Below are 22,183 nucleotides of genomic sequence, written 5' to 3' on the forward strand. Positions count from 1 at the left end.
ACAACACGGGAGACAACAGTTACGGGTTATAAGTCCAACTTGATTGGCGTAATGTATGGACGCCACGGGTTGTCTCTGACGGTGGGAGAGGTCCTCGCGTCTCACTGATCAGCTACCGCCCGCCTCAACCTGGGCAGCCACCAGTCAGTTAGGTGCTGATCCGCCACAGCCTGCCTGCTCTAATGGGTGCTTAGAGCTTAGTTTAAAACGACAAGTAGGCTGGAAACTTGCACCAAGCAACAAAAGAAGAAACATTAAACTGAAAAAGAAAATCCCTGTCATGCGACTGGCCACGTGGAATGTCAGGACAATGTGTCCTGGTCTCACTGATGATCTAAGGCAGATCGACGATGCAAGAAAGACGGCAGTTATAAACAACGAGCTAAAAAGGCTACATATTGACATTGCAGCCCTGCAAGAAACCCGACTGGCCGAAAACGGCATGCTCCGCGAGACTAACTACACTTTCTTTTGGAAAGGGAAAGCACAGGATGAGACTCGAATACATGGTGTGGGCTTTGCTGTCAAGAACAGTCTTCTTCCCATGATAGTCCCTCCAGTTGGTGGCTCGGAACGGCTACTAAGCATAAGTATGATGACAGCATCTGGAAAAGTCACTCTAATTAGTGCCTATGCCCACACACTATGCTCGCTTCAGGAGGACAAAGACAAGTTCTATGAAGACCTCAAAGAAGCCATTGCAAACATTCCTCAAAAAGAACATATGATCCTTCTAGGTGACTTCAATGCCAGAGTAGGATCAGATCACACTACCTGGCCAGACTGTCTTGGGCTTTTTGGAATCGAAAAGATGAATGAGAACGGACAAAGACTGCTTGAATTCTGCACATACCATAAGCTCTGCATTACCAACACATACTTCAGAACAAAACCACAGCACTGTGTCTCATGGAGGCACCCTAGGTCTGGGCACTGGCACCAGCTGGATATGATACTGACACGAAAAAAGAACATTGGAAATATACTGCTGACACGTAGCTACCAAAGCGCGGATTGTGATACTGATCATACTTTAGTGTCCTGCCGGACAAGACTGCTGCCAACTAAGATCCACACATCACAGGGAAAAAGAAAATCACGCCTGAATACTACTAGCACAAAATCCTGATCTTTGCACCGAATTTGAGAACAAATTAGAGGAAGCTTTTAAAAACTTCTCTGTGACTGAGGTAGAAAAAAGCTGGACGTTTATGAGTGATACAATCTACCAAACATCATCACTGGTCTTTGGAAACAAAACCAAGAAAAGCGAAGACTGGTTTGAAGCTAATCTACCAGAAATGGAAACTGCCACTACGAACAAGAGAGCAGCCATGCTAATCTACAAGAAGGATCCCACCCCAAGCAACGTAAAAAGGCTCAGAGCTGCACGTAACAATGCCCAAAGAGTAGCGAGACAATGTGCTAACAAATACTGGCAGGAGCTATGCGAAGATATTCAATCTTGTGCCGACTGTGGTAACATAAGAGGACTATATGAGGGCATAAGAAAAGCCTTTGGACCTCACACCAGCAAGTGTGCTCCGCTCAAGTAAAAAGATGGCTCAATCATCAGCGATCGTGCGCTGCAAATGGAACGATGGGTAGAACACTATGCAGAACTCTACCAGATTGAAAACGCCATCTCACCAATTGCTGTTTCCAGCTTCCCATCACTACCAGTTTTGACGGAATTAGACGAAACGCCCTCAGTAAAGGAGCTGAGCATTGCCATTGACATGCTTGCACATGGGAAAACACCCGGAGGAGATGGCATTCCTGCTGAAGTAATTCAGGCTGGAAAACATGCCCTAATCAAACCACTTCATGAACTGCTAAGCTTGTGCTGGAAACAAGGAATGGTCCCCCAGGAATTGAAAGACTCTAACATTGTTACAATTTATAAAAATAAAGGCGACCGCTCTGATTGTAACAATTACAGAGGCATCTCACTGCTTAGCATAGTCGGAAAGGCTTTTGCTAGAGTATTACTAAAGCGATTATAGATCCTGGCAGATCGTGTTTATCCAGAGTCGCAGTGTGGCTTTAGGGCAGGTAGATCTACAACAGATATAATTTTCTCTCTGCGGCAGCTACAGGAGAAGAGCAGAGAACAAAAGCAGCCCCTCTTCATAGGTTTTACTGATTTGACCAAGGCCTTTGACCTTGTTAGCAGAAGCGGTCTGTTTGCTGTACTAGAAAATAAGTTAAGAAAACTAGTGTCAGCTTTTCACGAAAATATGCAGGGCACCGTTCAGTTTGAAAGCTCTTCCTCCAGGCCATTCTCCATTAAGAGCGGTGTAAAACAAGGATGTGTACTGGCCCCTACACTATTTGGCATCTTCTTCTCAGTCGTACTATCCAGTGCTTTTAAATCCCTGGAAGACGGAATATACATCCATAGCAGATCCGATGGAAGGCTCTTTAACCTGGCACGTCTTAAAGCCAAAACGAAAAGGCGTCGTATCTTGATAAGGGAGCTGCTGTTTGCCGATGACGCGGCCCTCGTATCTCACTCACAAGGAGGTCTACAGAAGCTAGTGAACGCCTTAGCAGCTGCTTGTCAAGAGTTTAGCCTTACTATAAGTCTCTCCAATACCGAAATCCTGGCACAAGACGTCGCAGAAATACCTATAATACAAATTGGGAACCACACCCTTTCAGTGGTGCAGGAATTTACCTACTTGGGTTCAACAATTGTCAGTAACCTAGACTTAGACATCGAGCTGACAAAAAGGATAGGAAAAGCTACCACAGCATTGGCAAAACTCTCCAAGCGCGTCTGGGAAAATGGTAAATTGACCACAGCGACCAAAATCCTAGTCTACAACGCCTGTGTTGTGAGCACTCTCCTTTATGGCAGTGAAAGCTGGTCAACATACATGTACCAAGAGCACAGATTGAATAGTTTCCACTTGCGCTGCCTGAGACGCATAATGGGCATCTCTTGGAGGGACCATGTCTCCAATCAGGAAGTTTTGAGATTGGCCAATATGAACAGCATGTATGCTCTCCTGACACAAAGAAGATTACGCTGGCTCGGACATGTCACCCGCATGCCAGATGGGTGCAAATTGTGTGAATTCTATACTAAAATTCGTCCGACTTCCCCTTCGGCGATCGCCCCTACCGCCCCACCCCTGGATCCTACCTCGGTTGCATCAGAGCTTTGAAAGGTCTAAAATATCATGATGTCGGATGTTCATTATCTTTTCTAGTTTACGAGATCTAAACGGGACGGACAGACGGACAGACATTCTACACAAAACTAATAGCGTCTATTCCCGTTTCGGGGGCCGCTTACAAAACATAATGATACACAACTTAAAGCTTAGTGTTGTATTCTGAACTGACAACTACTGACAAGTTAATTTTTGTTTTGTTTTTTATCTCCATTTTAAGTATGATCTCAGGTCTGACCAATGTCCAAACGAAAGTGGGTTTTGGCTCGACGCTAACAAAAGAGAACAAGACTTTAGAAATAATCTGAAAAGTTACAACGTTCCGAAACTTCCAGTTGTCATACAGGTTAGAAGTTCTTTTACTTCCTAGTCTTTTTTTTTTGTCATACAGGTTAGAAGTTCTTTTACTTCCTAGTCTTTTTTTTTTATCATACAGGTTAGAAGTTCTTTTACTTCCTAGTCTTTTTTTGTCAAACAGGTTAGAAGTTCTTTTACTTCCTAGTCTTTTTTTGTCAAACAGGTTAGAAGTTCTTTTACTTCCTAGTCTTTTTTTGTCAAACAGGTTAGAAGTTCTTTTACTTCCTAGTCTTTTTTTGTCAAACAGGTTAGAAGTTCTTTTACTTCCTAGTCTTTTTTTGTCATACAGGTTAAAAGTTCTTTTACTTCCTAGTCTTTTTTTTATCATACAAGTAGTACAAGGGCTCCTTCTTCCGTAGTACCTTTAGAGAATGGAATGGGTTGCCTGAATCATCCAGGAAAACTAACGACTTAGCAGAGTTTAAGTCATTGATTTTATTGCTGATGTCATTAACCTTAGGCCTATTTTGTGCCATGTCTAAGTTGGTTTAGGCTGCTAAGTCCCAAGAAATATAATCGCTTTCAAGGGCATTAACAATATTATTAATAAAATAAATTTTAAAAAATCAAACAAAGTACTATGGTTTATTTATAAATATAAATAAATAAGATTAAAAAAATTCTTGCAAATAACAACAAAAACATGAAAATATTTTTTAAAAAGAAAAAATAGCTGGCATACTTGTCGAATGACTTAATAGAGTAAGACAAGAAAACTCCATTGCAAGTGGCGATCTCTCAGACAGCCATAGGCCAGAAAAGCAAGCACTTGAACTAGCAGATAGCACACTAATAAACTACCCATGTATTATTTAAACAGACAAATTGTCTTAATGACCGATGCCAGTCCTTTAAAGCCTGAAAACTCTGATACTTTCATATTTAAAGCAACTCAGATCAACTCTTGTAAGCCATAACAACAACGGCAAGGAAACTGTTCTTCAATGAATACCAGAACACATGAATTAGAAGGCAATGAAAGAGCAGACATACTGGCCAAGAATCTTATCTTATCTTGTATAATACAGACGTTACTTCAAAAAAGAAGATGATTACGTCCTACGTGTCATGCATTTAGTCATGCATATTAACCAATCCAAGTCACTGGTTTTCCTGGCTATCTCAGGCAACCCATTCCATGCTCTAATAGCACTAGGAAAGAAGGAGTATTTGTTCAAATTTGTCCTAGCATATGGAACAAGGAATGTGCCTTTATCTTTGTGTCTTTCAGCGTATTTTATTAAATTTTGTTTTTGTATTTGAAGATTATGGTTCAGTGTTTTATGTATAATTGCTACTTTACTTTTGAGTCTTCTGTCCTAAAGGCTTTCTAAATTTAGTGATTTTACTAAAGGTGTTACTCTTGTCAAATGTGAATATTCGTTTGTTATGAATCTCACTGGAGAAATGAACAAACAAATCAAAATTCTTCTCTATCCAGAAGAAAGAGGATAATGATAGAGAGTAGAATAAATGAGAATTGGACCAGCTCACAGCCCAAGTACAAGAAACAATACGCCTATTGGAAGCTATCTCGACATGACCAACACATAATTTTTCGACTCAGAAAAGGACACAACAGAATGTCGAGACCATCGAAACTTGCCCTTGTGGAGAATCAGCAGTAGAGTGCTGACCATGTCCTTCAAGGGTGCATACTTTATCAAGAGGCTCGAACAAGACACTGATCCCAAAAACCTCCTATAGAAGAAAAACTATATGGAGAACTGCCTGATCTGGAAACCACTGCGCGGTTCATCTCATATATAGGATTATTAATCTGAACCCTCCGACATGAAAAATAAGATCGAAGAAGAAGACTAAATTCATATTGGAGATTTTCATTATAAAGTAAGCACTGAAAAAGTGACTTTTTTTAAAAAATTCCAGATTGCCAACTGAATAAAAGTTACAAAACGGAAGAACTTACAAAAAATTGACTCAACAATGTTAAAAAGCTGACAAGAACGGTTTTTGAAAATGTTTTGACAATATCTCTATTTAACTCGTATCATCGTTGAACCTGGACTTGCATCTCATACGCGACTGTCACGATGTTCCTAGAAATTTAACAGTTGATGTCTATTTCAAATTTTCCATAGTTTTTTTTTTAATCTAACATTCATAAGAGAAAACGACTCACTCTATAAGTTGTATAAGGGAAAGATTGTCTTTTTGTTAAAGTATTTTTAATGTTTTTCTTGTGAAGCATGTCGAATGGTTTCACCAGAGTAAGCTAATCGCTTCCTTCAAAACTATAACTTTATTATGGGTGTCTTTTGGGATACTGACCCAGTTTGATTACTGACTGTTTGATTACTGCGGTTATCCTAGAAATAGCACTAGTTATTTAAACTCTCAAATATTGATAATTTTTTTAAAAAATTAGATTTCTTTGAGAGATATTCATTTTCCATTGTTTGTAGTATAGGGCTGCTGTCTTAGCGACATGCACAGTCTCTGCTTAACTAATGTATGTTTTTTTTTTAGTTTGTTTGTTGTTGTTGTTGTTGTTTTTTGGTGGGGGGCACCATCTGAAGGCTCTCATTTGATACGTCATGCCTAAAATCTCACCTACAATAAACACAATTAAAGCATACAGAAAAAAAAGTCAAAATAGGTCTTAGCTACCTTTTAACATTCTACAATTAAAATATATAGACTTATAGACTTATAGTATTAATGCTTATATGTAACGAATTGTTACAAAAACATTATAATTGTTTTTATTCTTATTTTGTTAATTTTAGTGCTGTCACGTTTTAAATAAACATTTCAACGAAACATGTCTGTTCGGGAAAGGGAGGGGGTATAACTTTGATTTTGTCTTTTATGTATTGATTGCTTCCCTTGTCTGATTTGTCTAGCACCTAAGATCGGAAGCAGGTTACTCAGAGGCTAAAGGGGGCAGACGAAATGCCACGAAAGTTGCCATCATGGTAGTGGACAGCAACACAACCGCAGAGCTAGTGCTCACAGAGGTCAACCTGTTGTTGCATCAAAATGTAACGGTCAGTAAAACGATTATTGTAATCATTAAGGATGAGCTTTTAGAGACACAGATTCGTAGTTTTGGTTACTTTGTAGTTTTGGTTTCTTTGTAGTTTTGGTCACTTTTTAGTTTTGATTAGTTTATCAACTCATTCTAACTATTAATCATTTACCTATCTCTTAGTCTGTTTGACCGTTGGGGCACCACACAATATCTGTTGACCGTCTTGCTCCATCCCTCTCTGTCTTTTGCCTTTCAATCATTTAATTAGTCAAAATACTTTCAGCAACACTTTTCAATATCTTCTTTGAAAGAATAATGGAGGACGCTCTTGAAAGTTAGGACGGTTCTGTAAGCATTATCGGGAGAAAAATTAAGCCTACTAGATTGCGCTTTGAAGGTGAAATAGATAGATGTTCTGACAGGGTCAGGGGAAGAATTAGAGCTGACTTGGTGATGGGCATAGGACTTCGTAACATATGATATTTTTATTAACTTGAGGAGGGCAACGCATCGAGGACAAGTGCTTATGAACAGAAAATCCCACATACTTAGAACACTAGCGGATCCAGAACTTTGGAGTGGGGGGGGGCGATTTTTTTCCAAACCCTAACCCTAACGCCCAGTAAACCCTAACCCTATGCATAAACGTGCGTACAGCACATATACACACACATATACATACATATATACATACATATTTATATATCATTTCTCAACCTTCGGCGAAAGACAAAACAATTGGGGCAGCTCTATAAGGTTTTCTTGGCCCCGACGAAAAAATAGTTTTCTTGCTTTTTTCACTGCAGAAACGTATTCTCCTGACATCTTCAGCTCTTTATTCATCAATGGAGTTCGGGGCGAAGCCCCGACGCCAAATGCGTTTTCTTGCATTCTTCATTGCAGAAAAGTATTCTCCTGACAAGTACAGCTCATTATTCATCAATGGAGTTCGGGGCGAAGCCCCGACGCCAAAAGCGTTTTCTTGCATTCTTCACTGCAGAAACGTATTCTCCTGACATCTTCAGCTCTTTATTCATCAATGGAGTTCGGGGCGAAGCCCCGACGCCAAATGCGTTTTCTTGCATTCTTCACTGCAGAAACGCATTCTACAGACATCTACAGCATTCATTAATGGAGTTTGGGGCGAAGTCCCGACGCCGAACGCGTTTTCTTGCATTCTTCACTGCAGAAACGTATTCTCCTGACAAGCACAGCTCATTTATTCATTAATGGAGTTCGGGGCAAAGCCCCGACGCCGAACGCCTTTTCTTGCATTCTTCACTGCAGAAAAGCATTCTCCTGACCTAAAGCTCATTATTCATACTATTAAAAAAGGACCTTTCGAGTTTCGAATAATGTTGTACTTGAAAAATATTTTAATATGAATTTATAGGCCCATAATACATTGCAAATAAAACCGATTTGTTCCTTGAAAAGATAAGATACCCCACATATTTAGATTTTTGCTTTGAGGATCGCCGCTGAAAAAAAAGTTATTCGATAAATAGTGTTCAAGAAAATAAAAGTATAAATATCGAGTTATAGTCCCAAATTTATTTAACTAGAAAAATATCAGATTGAGTAAAGGTTGGGAAAAGGCGACTAAGAAAAGATTATTCGGGTTTAGAACTCATCTCAATCATGACTCTTATACTAAAAAATTTTGTTTGAATTCTAACTTTTCCAATGCAGAGTCTTTCTTAAAATAATTATGATAAATTCATGTGAAATTACATAAACTTTGTCTGAAAAGGGAAGGGGCGGTAGAGTGAAAATGATTAATCCTCGCTCCTTTAATAATTTCTGCTTAAGATTGCATTTGGCATTAAAGAATAGGGGTAGGGCGACTCGATATAAGAATTTAATTTATAGTATATATAAATTATATTAGTGACAGATTTTTAAAATTTTTTAATTTCTTAACTTAATACAAAAAGAAAAAGTATTGATTTGTACGATGGGGGAAATGCGATTGCACGTATCGCCCCTCCCACCTGGTACAACCCTTTTTCATTTAAATTTACTAATGATACAATTTGAGATTAGAGTGTGGTACAACATAATATACAATGGGTCACATATCAATACGTAGTTTATATTATATAGATATTCAACTAATTTTATTCACAAACTATGATTCTCCACAAAAATAGGACCGCCCCCCCAGCACTCAGAGGGCTAGAGTGGGGAGGGCAGTACATGCAGTCGCCCCCCCCCCTCACCCCACCGAATCAGCTAAAATACCAGAAAGGGAGCGACATAATATAAAATTTATATATTTATTCAACTAATTTTGTTCCCAAACTATGATTTCTCCATAAAAACGGACCGCCCCCCCCCCTCAAAGGGTTTAGATGGGAAGGGCAGTAGAGGTATTCGCCCCCCCCCCCCCCACCAGCACAAATCGGCAAACAGGGAACGACATAATATAAAGATTGGTTAAAATATCAATAACAAATTTTACAAATATAGATATTAAATTGCATTTTGTTAGCAAGCTGTGATTTCTACAAATAAATTGGTCCGCCCCCCCCCCACTTGAAAGTTTAGGGGGGGGGGGGCGGGATTGATACCATCGACCCCTCCCAACCTCACCAAATCGGTCAACATACTAGAGGGGGGGGCGAAATAATCTAAAAATAGGTTGAAATATAAATAATTAGTATATATTTTTAACATAAGTAATAATTCGTATACAAATTGTGTGAATCCTATTCTAAAGTTCGTCCGCCCCCCCCCCCTTCGGGGGGGGGGGGGTCGGCCGAGTGGGGGGGGGCGATCGCCCCTACCGCCCCCCCCCTGGATCCGCCAGTGACTTAGAACAACAGAGACTTAGCATAGCTTCTTCACCAGATACAATGTAAACTTCCTTCACAGTCTAATTTCTAACAGTGCGCACCTACTGCACTACTTGGATGGCGGTGTGCATGGCAGGGTTAGAACAGTATACAAGTCAATGCCGAAAAAAAAATGTACGTTGTTGCCTATAGCGAACAAGGCTTTAAAATGGACATCAGTATTCGAGGAGAAAAAACTGACAAGTGTCAGAAGTTTGAATACCTCGGAGCAATCGTTTAAGACAAAGGAACCAAATCAGAACTACTGGCCAGAATTGCACAGTCTACAGCAGCACTTGTAAAGACTATTAGAAAAGAAAAAAAATCTTTGTTTATGGCGGAGTTGGGCTATGACATGAAGTGTGGCTATGACATGAAGTGTGGCTAAGAAATAGAGTGTGGCTATAACATGATGTGTGGCTATGAAATAGTGTGTGGCTATGACATGATGTGCGGCTATGAAATAGAGTGTGGTTGTGGCATGATGTGTGGCTATGACATGAAGTGTGGCTATGACATGAAGTGTAGTAATGAAATAGTGTTTAAATCAGGTGGAATTCGGCTATAAGAACAATAAATTTAAAAATCTTCAAATAAGAAAAACATTTTTTTTAAATAAGTTTTTTTTTTTAAAAAGTTTACATTAAATGAACTGTATCAATTATTTTAGCAGTCTTTTAGTTATACAAACAATTGTGCAAGACATAATAAATCTGTGCGATTAGAAATATTTCAAGCATTTGTTTTTCTACAGCTTTTAGCATTTTTAATCATTCAAACTATTGCGCTATGATTCTATCACTTGTCTGAACCAGCTGGGAAAGGAGGAGGGAAGAGGAGGGAATCTTGGTGAATATTTACATAATTGCTTGTTAAATGCACACACAAAAAAATATATAAAATTTCGAGAGTCCTCAAGGGGACTAACTTCCACCTAGTCCTTTGAGCCCACCCACCCAGAAGCTTTTAGTTTCCACGAAGGTACAAGTGAAATAGAGGTGTAAAAAGAAAATAATAATAGAAAGTACAACAGAGTTGTTCTCCTTGTCCCAAATGTCTATTGCACACCCCTGGTGAACTGTCGGCGATGTAAGCAGACGACTTTTATATGATCAGCCTCATAGATCGACAGATTGCGATAGTTTAAAAGAAAGTGCTGATACTACAGCTTAAATCTGTTTGTTTTATTCCACTAGGTGTTTGTAGCTACATATAAAGAAAGTGCTGATACTACAGCTTAAATCTGTTTGTTTTATTCCACTAGGTGTTTGTAGCTACATATAAAGAAAGTGCTGATACTACAGCTTAAATCTGTTTGTTTTATTCCACTAGGTGTTTGTAGCTACATATAAAGAAAGTGCTGATACTACAGCTTAAATCTGTTTGTTTTATTCCACTAGGTGTTTGTAGCTACATATAAAGAAAGTGCTGATACTACAGCTTAAATCTGTTTGTTTTATTCCACTAGGTGTTTGTAGCTACATATAAAGAAAGTGCTGATACTACAGCTTAAATCTGTTTGTTTTATTCCACTAGGTGTTTGTAGCTACATATAAAGAAAGTGCTGATACTACAGCTTAAATCTGTTTGTTTTATTCCACTAGGTGTTTGTAGCTACATATAAAGAAAGTGCTGATACTACAGCTTAAATCTGTTTGTTTTATTCCACTAGGTGTTTGTAGCTACATATAAAGAATGTGCTAATACTACAGCTTAAATCTGTTTGTTTTATTCCACTAGGTCAGGGGTGGGCAAATTACGACCCGCGGGCCACATGCGGCCCGCCGGAGTGTTTTATGCGGCCCGCCGACACCTACAAAAGTCAGGTGTGCCCACAGTATATACTTATAAAAATACAAATATATTAAAAATAATACAAATATAAATTATTGAAACTGTCATTATAAAAAGTTTCAATCAAACGAAGATATTGCTTATTGGCTATACATCAATACACTCAATACAAGACACAATCTCTGATCAGTATTTATTCAATGCTATGAAGAACTATATTGAATGTTAGGTAGGCTTGGAAGAAGATGGCAAGGGTGACAACTGGTGGAGTTCGATCTTTGACTGAGTAAAATGGTGGGGTTTTTTAATACCTCAACCATAAACTTTAAACAGGAAAGTTTGCACAAAGCTTCATAAAATTTCATTTTCATAATAGCAAAATGTATACAGTAATCAAACATATTATAGCTAGGGTGCATTAACCACATGTAGTTCCGATTATGAACAATTAATCTAGTATTTCCTCTATCTTAACATGGACAAAATAAACGAGAACACTAAACAATCGAAGGAAGAAATTGTTCTGTTACTTGAAGGACATTGACTGTGACTTTGTTAGAAATATTTCTAATGAAGAGTGGAAGACAGATTTCAGAGATTTCAGATTTCACAATTGCAATTGCAATGAGTTTTTTGCATATGAAATGTAAATGGATGTTAAATCTTTTCAAACAAGGCCTTCCCATTTCTACAAGCAAGCAAAAGAAAACAGGTTTTGTCATTTTCCTTTGCTGAAAGGTGAAATTATTTCTACTGAAATGATTAAAAGTCATGGGCGTAGCCAGGGGGGGGTTCTTGGGGTTCAACCCCCCCCCCCCCGAAATGAAGTCGGAATTTAGTGACTGATTTTTGCTTTGATTTTGTTTTTTTTAGGTGAGATTTTAATACTAAACCATCACTTGCCCTAGCACAACCAAAGGGGTTTTGAGTTTAAAACCCCCTACCAGGGGGGTTCGAGTTTAAAACCCCAACCAGGGGGTTTCGAGTTTAAAAACCCCTACCAGGGGGGATCGAGTTTAAAACCCCTACCAGAGCTGTTCGAGTTTAAAAACCCCTACTAGGGGGTTTGAGTTTAAAACCCCCTACCAGGGGTTTTGAGTTTTAAACCCCCTACCTGGGGTTTTTGCAGTTAACTCCCCCTCTTCTATAAAACAAAACAAAAAAAAATGCAAACGAAAATCCCCTAATTCCAAGAGCACAGTTAAGGAAGATTTTGATTTTAAAACCCCGTCTAAAATTTACGATAAACCCCCTCTTTAATATAAAAAAAAGCTAATTACGCACTCAAAATGTTATGAGCGTAGCTAAATGGGTTTTGACTCAGTTTTGAGTTTAAACCCCACTTCAGTGGGGTTTGAAGGTAAAAAATATCTCTTTTTTTAAATAATAAAAAAAAAGCAAATTATACACTAAAAATATTATGAGTGTAGTCTATGGGATTTTGAGTTTAAACTCCCCTCCAGTGGAGTTTGAAGCTAAAAAGTACCTCTTCAATATAAATAAAAGAAAATTACTCACTCTAAAATCTATGAGCGTAGTCAAAGGGGTTTTGAGTTTAAACCCCCCGCCATCTTCAGTGTAAGAAAAAAAAGCAAATCACGCACTCAAAATGCTATGAGCGTTGCCGAAAGGGGTTTTGAGTTTAAACCCTCATTCAGAGGGGTTTGGTGCTAAAAATACATCTTCAATATAAAAAAAAAGCAAATTAAACACTAAAATTATTTGAGCCTAGCCAAGCCAATCGGGGGTTTTGAGTTTCTTCTACAGATGGCTTTTTTTTTAAGTTTAAAACCCCTCCAGATGGTTTTGAGTCTAAGATCCCCCTACAGAGCATTTTGAGGTGGAAAACCCCCAACAGAAGATTTTGACGATAAAACTTCTCTTTTCGATATAAAATCTAGAGCAAACTACAGTCACCTAATTCCAAGAGCGTATTCAAGAGAGGTTACACATTTTTACCAGTGGCAGGGCTCCATTAATAAACTGCAGTAAATAGTCATCTACCGAAATCGAAAAACACTAAATATAGCTCAACAAAGATGGCTAAGACAGATTTCAGGAGTCAGTTATAGAGATCGGATCTAAATCAAGGAAATCCTATGCCGAAAGGGAGTCGACCCCTTAGTACGATTATGAGAGAACGACGCATGAGGTTTGCGGGACATGTTCTCCGACAAAATGAATTACGCATAAGAAGAGTTGCAATGATATCCTAGTACACCTTGACGCCACTCATTCATGGAGGTCCTCATGGTAGGTGGGAAGAGGCTTCAGACATTACCAGTGACAGATTTTTATGGAAACTGCTTGACGTCAAATGCTCCGAACGGCGTGGGAGGGTCTAAGTCAGTAAGAATAGCACATTAGGTTTTTGAAATAAAACTTTTTAATAGCATTAAAATGGACTGTAGATACCTCAGAATATGCATTTTGTTGGTTTTCAATACCAGAAATAGTACTTGGCGGCGGGGCTTCGCGCTGGGGGAGCTCCTAGCGTTCCCTCAGACCCCTTTGCTAGTAATGTCGGGGAATCTACAATTGTTTCACTTACTATGGAAGAACCTATTCTAGGGCACAATAAACGTCTTCCGAAAGAATGAAGGGTCAGAATGTAATAAAGATTATGTACACACACACACACATAAATACATATAATTTTTTTTCGCGGGGGGGGGGGGGGAAATTCACCCCCCCAACCCCCCCCCCCTCGAAAAAAAATCCTGGCTACGCCCATGTTAAAAGTACAACACTTATTTAGATTCCTTAATTTTGCAATTTATATAAGCAAATTTTAAGACGTCAAGAACCGGTTCTCAATACCATTAGCTCACCACTTAGCGCAGAAGCTGATTCAGCTCCAGAGGACATAACTCCGAGCAAAGAGAATTTCCAGTCAGTACTTCCACAGGAGTCCTTTGGGTGCCAGAATCTGTATGTCAACACTTTACAAAATGTGCTGCTGTTCACACTATTTGTGTACACATACATCTGTTCTTCTTCTTCTTTGTTCTCATTTCACATGTTAGAGAGTTCAGATCAGTAATTTTATATCTAAGATGAACCGCGCAATGTTTTCCAGATACAGGCAGTTCTCCCAATAGTTTTGGTTCTTTGGGCTTTGGGGCCAGAGTCCTGTTCGGGCCTCTGATTTAGTATGCACCCTTGTAAGGATATGGTCAGCATTCTCTGGTAATGCTCCAAAAGGGCAAGTTTCGCTCGTCCCGACATTTAACTTCCGGAACATATATTGTCTCATCCAGTGAACAAGCATTATATTTTGGGTGGGGGGAAACTAAACAAGTATAATTACTGGTCGATTTCGACTGACTGTAATTTGACAGCAGTCACAAGGATAACAACTAGTGAGCTAGTTCCACAGTTCCGAACATTATGCACGAGTGTAAAAAGAAAAATACTGCACATTAAGTACAACTGTATATTTGTTGGGCTATTGTAATATAAAAAGACAACAGCAATTTAAAAAAAATATTAATTGATTAAAAAAATTGCTAACTCTTGTTGTAATTCCTTAACGTGGAGTGTGGAAAAAAAGAAACGTGAATATAATACAGTGTAACTATGAATTAAAAGTTAGCTAGAGTATCTCTTTCTAAGTTGTAAATACATATGCGGCCCGCCATGCCCAAATTTAAAGAAATGCGGCCCTCGATCCGAAAATGTTGCCCACCCCTGCACTAGGTGTTTGTAGCTACATATAAAGAATGTGCTAAATACTACAGCTTAAATCTGTTTTATTTCACTAGGTGTTTGTAGCTACATATAAAGAATGTGCTAATACTAGAGCTTAAACCTGTTTGTTCTATTCCACTAGGTGTTTGTGGCTGACCCAACCAACTCCGGCATTACAATTCGAGGTACTACCACACTGAAAGGCAACGTCACGGAGCAGTCATCCCAGCTCGTCTACTATTTGCTAAACCCATGCAAAGTCCTTAAATCTATGTAGAAGCTCTTGTTGTTGTTTGTTTTTTTATGTGTGAATGGGATTGAATGTGTATATTGAACTATTTGTTATTGAAATTAAAATTTAGAGTGATTTGAGAATTAACTTAGTTTGATTATGACCTGAAGGTATGAACAAATTGAAAGGAAAAACTTGTGTGTTTCGAACATTGCATATTTTTCAAAAAAAAAAAAAATAAAATAAAATAAAAAATAACAATACAGAAGAAGTTTGATCAGGAACTGTTACTCGAATTGGTTGTTGTTGTTTTTAAAAAACTTATTTAAATAGCTTAATTGTGTCTACATCAAGCTAATATTCAGCATGGCAGTATTTGAAAAGAAATGTAGACACTACATTCTAATTTGACATTCGGCTTCCTTGCAAACAAATAAATTGCTCATGTGCATGCCTTTTATGCAACAAGTTTTAAGTAATGACACTATGAATCTCTTTGTTATGGTGTGTGTATGGTGATGGTAAGAAGAGGTGAGCGATTGGATGTGAATGATGCAGCATTTAAGGCGTTAAAGAGGTCCTAACTAAGGCAAAGGACAGAGAGGAATGGAAATAGACGGTCGACGAATCTTGCATGGTGCCCCCACACTCCAACAGCCTAAGCGATATGTAAAAAAACGGAGGTAGCATTGTCTTCACTTGGTTGTAGAGGAGACGACTCCAGAACGTAAAACTGAAAGGCTGTTATTGTAGTGAGTGAGATCTTGTTAAAGAATATTATTAAAGTCTAGTACATTTATTTCACATTAACCTGACTTTGTTCACAAAAGGAAGTTATTTAAGTTATTTAAAGTTCAGATACATTATGCCAACAACGGTTTATATATCTACCAGCAGTTTGGTGCTACAAGTCAATGACTTACACCCCTGACCTGGAGACGAGACTATGCCACCCTGAAAAAATAAATGAAACCTTTGGAAGTTTGGAGAACTCGAAGATGAAGTTTACAAAAGACTTTGAGTGGACGAAATGTTCGCTTCAAGATCACACAAGGGAGATGATTGTTTGCAAGCTGCTTATAATATATCTATTAATAGCAAAATCCTGATTGTTCATATAAAGCTGAAAAGATTTAAGCAAGTTACCAAACTTCTAATTAAAAAAGAATGGGCATCACAAACCAAGAATTTTATATAGTAAACCTTATTAAATTGAAGCATAATGATGAAAATTATTTAATTTATTAAAGCAGCGCACTAAAAGTTTTTTTTTTTATTATTATTTCATGTTAGGTCTAATAAATAATAATGTAGTTTTCTTTGTTTTAATTTGGAAAAAATAGATTATACGTTAATAAATTTTCTAAAATTACTAATCAACCAAGCGTAAGGTATACCAAATATTGGACAGCATGGCAAGGGGTCTTCGAAACAAAAAGGTGTGGGAACCACTGCCTTACACAGAAACCATAAAGCTAGGAGAGCAGTAAAACAATTTTCCCCACTAGAATCTTTATTCAATACACCTTAAACTTTGTTACTCAAGTCACACAATATGTACACACAATTACATAGCTCACAACATTTCTTAAGAGACTGTCTACACTTTTCAAACACAAAACAGAGAAAAAGTTGTTTTTTTGTTTTGCAATAATGTTTATTCCAGGTCACTTTTAAGTTCCATATCTTCGTCAACAGCATTGTTTCAACTATAATGAGTGATCAACATAATAAATACTGCCATATATAACTGGATACATTCGCTTGTGTAAAATAACATTCTTTACATAACCTTCCATAATTCACAACTAGAAAAATAGAGAGAGAGAGAAATTTTGAAATGTATATAAAAAAAAAATTCTATTGACAATGAAACCAACTGCTCAATCACTTCTTAGCATCCAGTCACAAGTACCAAGGACAACAATTTGTCCACAGCTGAAACCCAACAAGACTAAAGGTGGCTGATCATCTTATGGGTAAGTTTACTGTAAACCTGTTGAAAAAAGAAAATAGTAATTAGATCCGAGGAATTTCAACGGATTGGTTAAGTGTGATGACATCAATTCCATATTGTAGAAAAGAAAAACAGAAAAAGGCATTGCTAAAAGTCTGAATATTGCTATCGCATTGACACATTTTTCTTCTAAAAAAATATTTTATACTAGTTAGTTACCAATTAAAACTAAATACCAACATTACCAATTAAAACTAAATACCAACATCTAGCATATTTAAAGGCATCTTAGAAACTTTCTGATAGTTATTCATGATTAATGACTAACATTTGTACAAACTAATGTCCTTTTTTATTGTTTTCATATTCTGACTAACCAAATCTGAGTTTGCATTCCTTCAAAGCTTCATTGAAACCAGCACAAAGGCTGATGTCAGACTGTGTTTGTGTGCACTCCAGAAACTGTTGAAGCTGGTATTGACATGGATTTGAGTTTGGATCATAGTTGTATGTAGGATGTGCGGCAGGGGCTGGTGCAGCAGGTGCAGCTGGTGCGGGGGCAGGCTCCTGGCTGCGTCCACCACTTCCTGTAATGGCAGCACCAACAACATGGCCCTAAAATGATACAAGAAGAAAAAAGTAAAAAAAAAATATATCTGTAGGTTATAGTAGCTAAGAAAAAAATTCACATAAAGCATTGACAACTTATTGCCCAATATTTTGGAGCTACACTTTCTGTTTTTTTAATATTTAGTTGCAAGACACCATACACGAAGATAAAATAATTATGTCTTGATCTAGACTCTTACCACTGCAGACCCAACAGCTACACCACCCGCTGTTGCAGCCATCTGTGCAAACAACCCTGGCTGTTTAGGCTGCGCCATCATTGGTGGAGCAGCAGGTGGTGGGTGAGCAGGTAGTGGCGCAGGTGCTGGCCTCACAGGTGCCGACCTCATAGGTGCTGGAGCCCTGAAAGAATGTAATGAGTAGTAATTTGAAATACAGAAGAGAAAAAAAAAAGAATTTAGTAAATGTCCAGTTTTCTGAGACTTACTTATATTGAACTATGTAGTTTAAAAACATATATTAATATTATATTCCGTATGTGAATGTATCATCAGCAGTGTGTTGATGCTGGTCATGGACTATAAAAGAAATATTCATTAACCCATCCTTAAAGAGTTCTTAGCTCTTTATTAAAACATTCATATAGTTATATAATTTGGACATTCATGAACTTCGTTGATGTACTCTGTATATTTTAAATGTTTGTGAATTGTGAATGTAAAATCTTTTAAAAATTGAGGAGCAACAGCAATGGATAGGTACTTCTATAAAAATTTCAAAATGATCACAATGCAATGGAACCTATTTAGTTAGATAGAGCTTGAGAAATACTTTCCAATGATACCAATTTTATATGGCTGAATTAAATGTGAAGGAAGTTATTAAATTTTTAGTGGCCAAAAATTAGCCTTCTTTAGCCTTTGTAAAGCCAAAAAATATCTGTGACCGAAACAACTGACAGTTGAACTTAAATTTTAAAAAAATAAGACCAAGCAATAAAATCTTTGAAAAAAAAGTGAATTAATATATAAAAAAAGCCTTCAACAAAAAATAAAAATGTGATTTTGTCATCATTTTTTATGAGCCCAAAAATCACAAATAAAACAAATCAGAGATCTGTATTGTGTTTTATTTTGTTTAATTATAATTCTACTATATTTAAATAGCTATTTATATGCATCAGATAGATAATTCTTATAAAAATATTTCCTAAAATTAAATGACTATAAGTTTAATAAACTTCATAAAAAAAGAGTTTTAACATTTTTGTAGAGCACTGGCAATTAATCATTTTAAAATGCCTTAATTTAAATGCTTTAAAAATTTGATTGTAAATGAAAAATTTCTTGCAACGGACAATAAAATAAAAAAGAAACCTTGCGATTTTTTTTAGAAGTTATAAAAATTTAATATTATTATTTTAAAATTTGCAGATTTTAAAGTCATTATAATAAAGACACATTCACTCTCCATAATCTAGCATTCAAACACTATAAAAGTTAATCTAAATGACAAATTCCTATGTGTGCTTCTAAAAATAGCTCGGGATAGACAGAAATTGACCATTTCCAGTAAATCACAGTGTTGGTTGTTACTAAAAATAGATTTTAACCATCAACTTTGAAAATTAATATCTAAAGAGTGCGCCAAGCTACAAAGTTCAAACTTAGCACACAGATATATATTAACATGCTAAATTCAATAGAATTAGTGAGATTGTTGTAACTATAAACACTTTTATTTTATTTAAAAAAGAAAATTTTACCCTTCTTTGTCTTTGTTAATTTTAATATCAAATATCTTTTAAGTGCGCCAAGAGAATTTAATGAAATTTGAAATATACACATTTCATAATAAGATAAATTATTGTAGCAAACAGCATTGTTGTAACTTTTATAGGAAAAAGTTGTAAAAATGTCAACTTTCACATAAACTTTTGTTAAGAAAAATTTAACAGATTGGCTTCAAAAGCAAATAAAATGATCTTAGATATCTTATGTTTACAATAAGTAATTATAATTAGTCCTCAAATCAAATACAATGTGCTAAAACTTTGATGGAAATGACCATCCCTAAAAAAAGGGTAAAATGTGCTGACACACTTTTCATTTTTTGGGAGATAAAAAAAAGTACCTACAATGGAAATATAGGATATAGGAAGACCTGGCCTTCTCTTTATTGTTCAACCCTCACATTACTTAGTTTTAAGTAGGTCAGAAATTCAGAACAACCCCATTCTAGATCTAGATTATTCTAGAATATTTCTTGAAAAAAGCGACGCGCGAGGGTTTCCCATGGGTTTTTCCATAATCTAGAATTAGTATTAATATAACATCTCTAGATAAACTAGATATATATAATACTTTAGTTTAATAGTTAATAATACTAATAGTAGTAATAGATCATAATTATGATAATACTAATAGTTAAAATTTTAAATAGATGTAGAAATGTAGATCTAATAATCTAATTCCAGACTCTAGACTACTAGAGTACTCTAGACTCACTACATCCTAGATAGATCTAGATCTATTCTAATGATCTTATCTAGATTCGGTAATAGTTTAGATGCCCAGATACCTTTACTGACCACCATGTTGTTTTTAAGCATATTTATCTTTTTTAAAGAGAATTTTATTCTTATGCTGTCAACTTATATGAATTTTTAAGCGTATTTACTGAACTGAAGGTCTATAAAAATGTTAATAATGAATTGATGAAGTTGTTTCTTCTTTTTTTCAATAACTTTTTAAAGAGAGTTTTTTGTTCTTATGTTATCATTTTAAATGAATTTTAATATTAGATCTAATAGCTGCTAGAAAGAAAGACAAAACAGCAACAGAAAAATGTTGGCAAGTAATTCAAGGGAGATAGTCTAGTTTTAAGCCTTAAAACCAAAATGACGTATTTCCAATGACAATATATGGTAATGGAAATAAGAAATAAAACTTAAAAATATATATTTTAAAAACTATTTATCTCCGAGGAAATCAAATTACATATTTGTAGTCTGTATTTTTTTTTCTGCATATTCTTAAAATATAAGAGAAACTTGATTTAGCGTTTCTAGTCACGTAAACTAATACTGAGTAATACCCTAGATTTAGATTCTAGACTAGAATCTAGTCTCTACTCTAGAGACCTAGACTTAGATTAGAGTCTAGATTAGTCTACATCTAGATTCTAGACTAGTAGAGTCTAGATTAAAAAGTTAAAAAAGTAGATTTCTTAAGTTAAATACAGTCAGTACTAGATCTAGATCTATTATTCTATAATAATAATAATATTAATATCATGGATTCATGCCCATGCCATGATGATGATGAGTTAAAGTTAAATATAAATGAGTATGATTATGATACAGTCACTTGAAAAAATGATTGATTCTTGATTTTTTGATAGTACTAAGACTAAAGACGAAAGTACTTGATACAGGATTACATCATTAATTTGAGTAATAATGAACATAATAAATAATAATAATATTAATATAATATTTACAACTTTTAGTAACTTAAAAACTTACATTAGTCATGATTAGTCATTAGTAATTTTAGTTACATATAGAGTCATCTAATCTAGATCTAATTGGTCAAAATCATAATGATCATAATAATAATGACGTAATTTCGTAATGTAAATCAAGTAAATGATAAGCATTTCATGGTAAACTTTTCTGGTGTCTAAGATTTAGCTACAATTTGATTTGATGTTTAGATATCTAGATCTACAGAGAAAAAAAATGCTAGGGCTAGTGTATTCTATATCTAACCTAGCAGGCGATGATCGTCCTCTTCTTGGCATTGTTGTGTATGGTAGCTCACGTTTAGAACTTCTGACCTTCGATAACTGAAATTGTTTTCAGAACTGATTCAATTTCCGTTTCCTGTTCTAGAAAAAAAAATGGGATTATAACTGACCTATATTTAAAGGACTTATGTAAGTTCGTAAAAGTATAAAGTTCAAAGGTTTCAAAGGTTGTTAAAGCAAAGAATATCAACTGGGATAATTAAGCTTCCATTGTCTTTTTTTTTTTTTTAAACGACATAATATGTGTCTCAAAAGGCCTTAAACAACCATAATCTTTGCACAATTGCTCAAATGTTTGAAAGTGAGAGATAATGTTGTTAATCGCAAGCAACGTGACGTGTATAATTGCAGGTGGTCTGAAGTAGTCTGGACATATAGATCTCAATCTTTGGGAACAGGGCCGGCCTTAGATAATTAGAGCCATTAGGCGAATTTAGTGGACCCAAATGAAATTTTAAAAAAAAAATCATAAAATTAGCGAAAACATAAAAATACGCAAATATGTTGTTGTTTTTTTGTTTCCTTATTATAATATATATGGATATAATGTTATATTTTATCATTGTTTTATCTTGTAAAAATATTTATTTAAAAAAAATATAATGTTATTTATTAGGAGGAGCTATATATATAAAGACAAAAAGACAGACAGACAGACAGACAGACAGATAGATAGATAGATAGATAGATAGATAGATAGATAGATAGATAGATAGATAGATAGATAGATAGATAGATAGATAGATAGATGGCTCCTTT

The 22,183-nt window shown here is 36.0% G+C and overlaps 2 protein-coding genes across 3 annotated transcripts in view; one reads left to right on the plus strand and one right to left on the minus strand.

Annotated features, from left to right (window-relative positions):
* LOC106052192 (collagen alpha-5(VI) chain-like) overlaps positions 1-15,140 on the plus strand; it is a 50,732-nt gene extending 35,592 nt beyond the window's left edge. For both annotated transcript variants that reach the window (XM_056006773.1, XM_056006774.1), the window contains exons 8-10: positions 3,403-3,528; positions 6,407-6,550; positions 14,998-15,140. In XM_056006773.1, coding sequence (XP_055862748.1) covers positions 3,403-3,528; positions 6,407-6,550; positions 14,998-15,132 — 405 coding nt within the window. In that variant the 3' untranslated portion in view covers positions 15,133-15,140. The remainder of the gene's footprint in view (positions 1-3,402; positions 3,529-6,406; positions 6,551-14,997) is intronic.
* Positions 15,141-16,719: 1,579 nt separating this feature from the next.
* LOC106054253 (coiled-coil-helix-coiled-coil-helix domain-containing protein 10, mitochondrial-like) lies at positions 16,720-21,505 on the minus strand. Its single transcript, XM_013210041.2, has 4 exons — positions 21,387-21,505; positions 17,854-18,016; positions 17,422-17,659; positions 16,720-17,083 (listed from the first exon to the last, which is right to left on the minus strand). Exons 1-4 carry the CDS (start codon positions 21,416-21,418, stop codon positions 17,073-17,075), a joined length of 444 nt encoding a protein of 147 aa, XP_013065495.1. The 5' UTR covers positions 21,419-21,505; the 3' UTR covers positions 16,720-17,072.
* Between the last annotated feature and the right edge of the window lie 678 nt (positions 21,506-22,183).

The sequence above is a fragment of the Biomphalaria glabrata genome, chromosome 12, assembly GCF_947242115.1.
Source record: "Biomphalaria glabrata chromosome 12, xgBioGlab47.1, whole genome shotgun sequence".
NCBI classification, from domain to species: domain Eukaryota; kingdom Metazoa; phylum Mollusca; class Gastropoda; family Planorbidae; genus Biomphalaria; species Biomphalaria glabrata.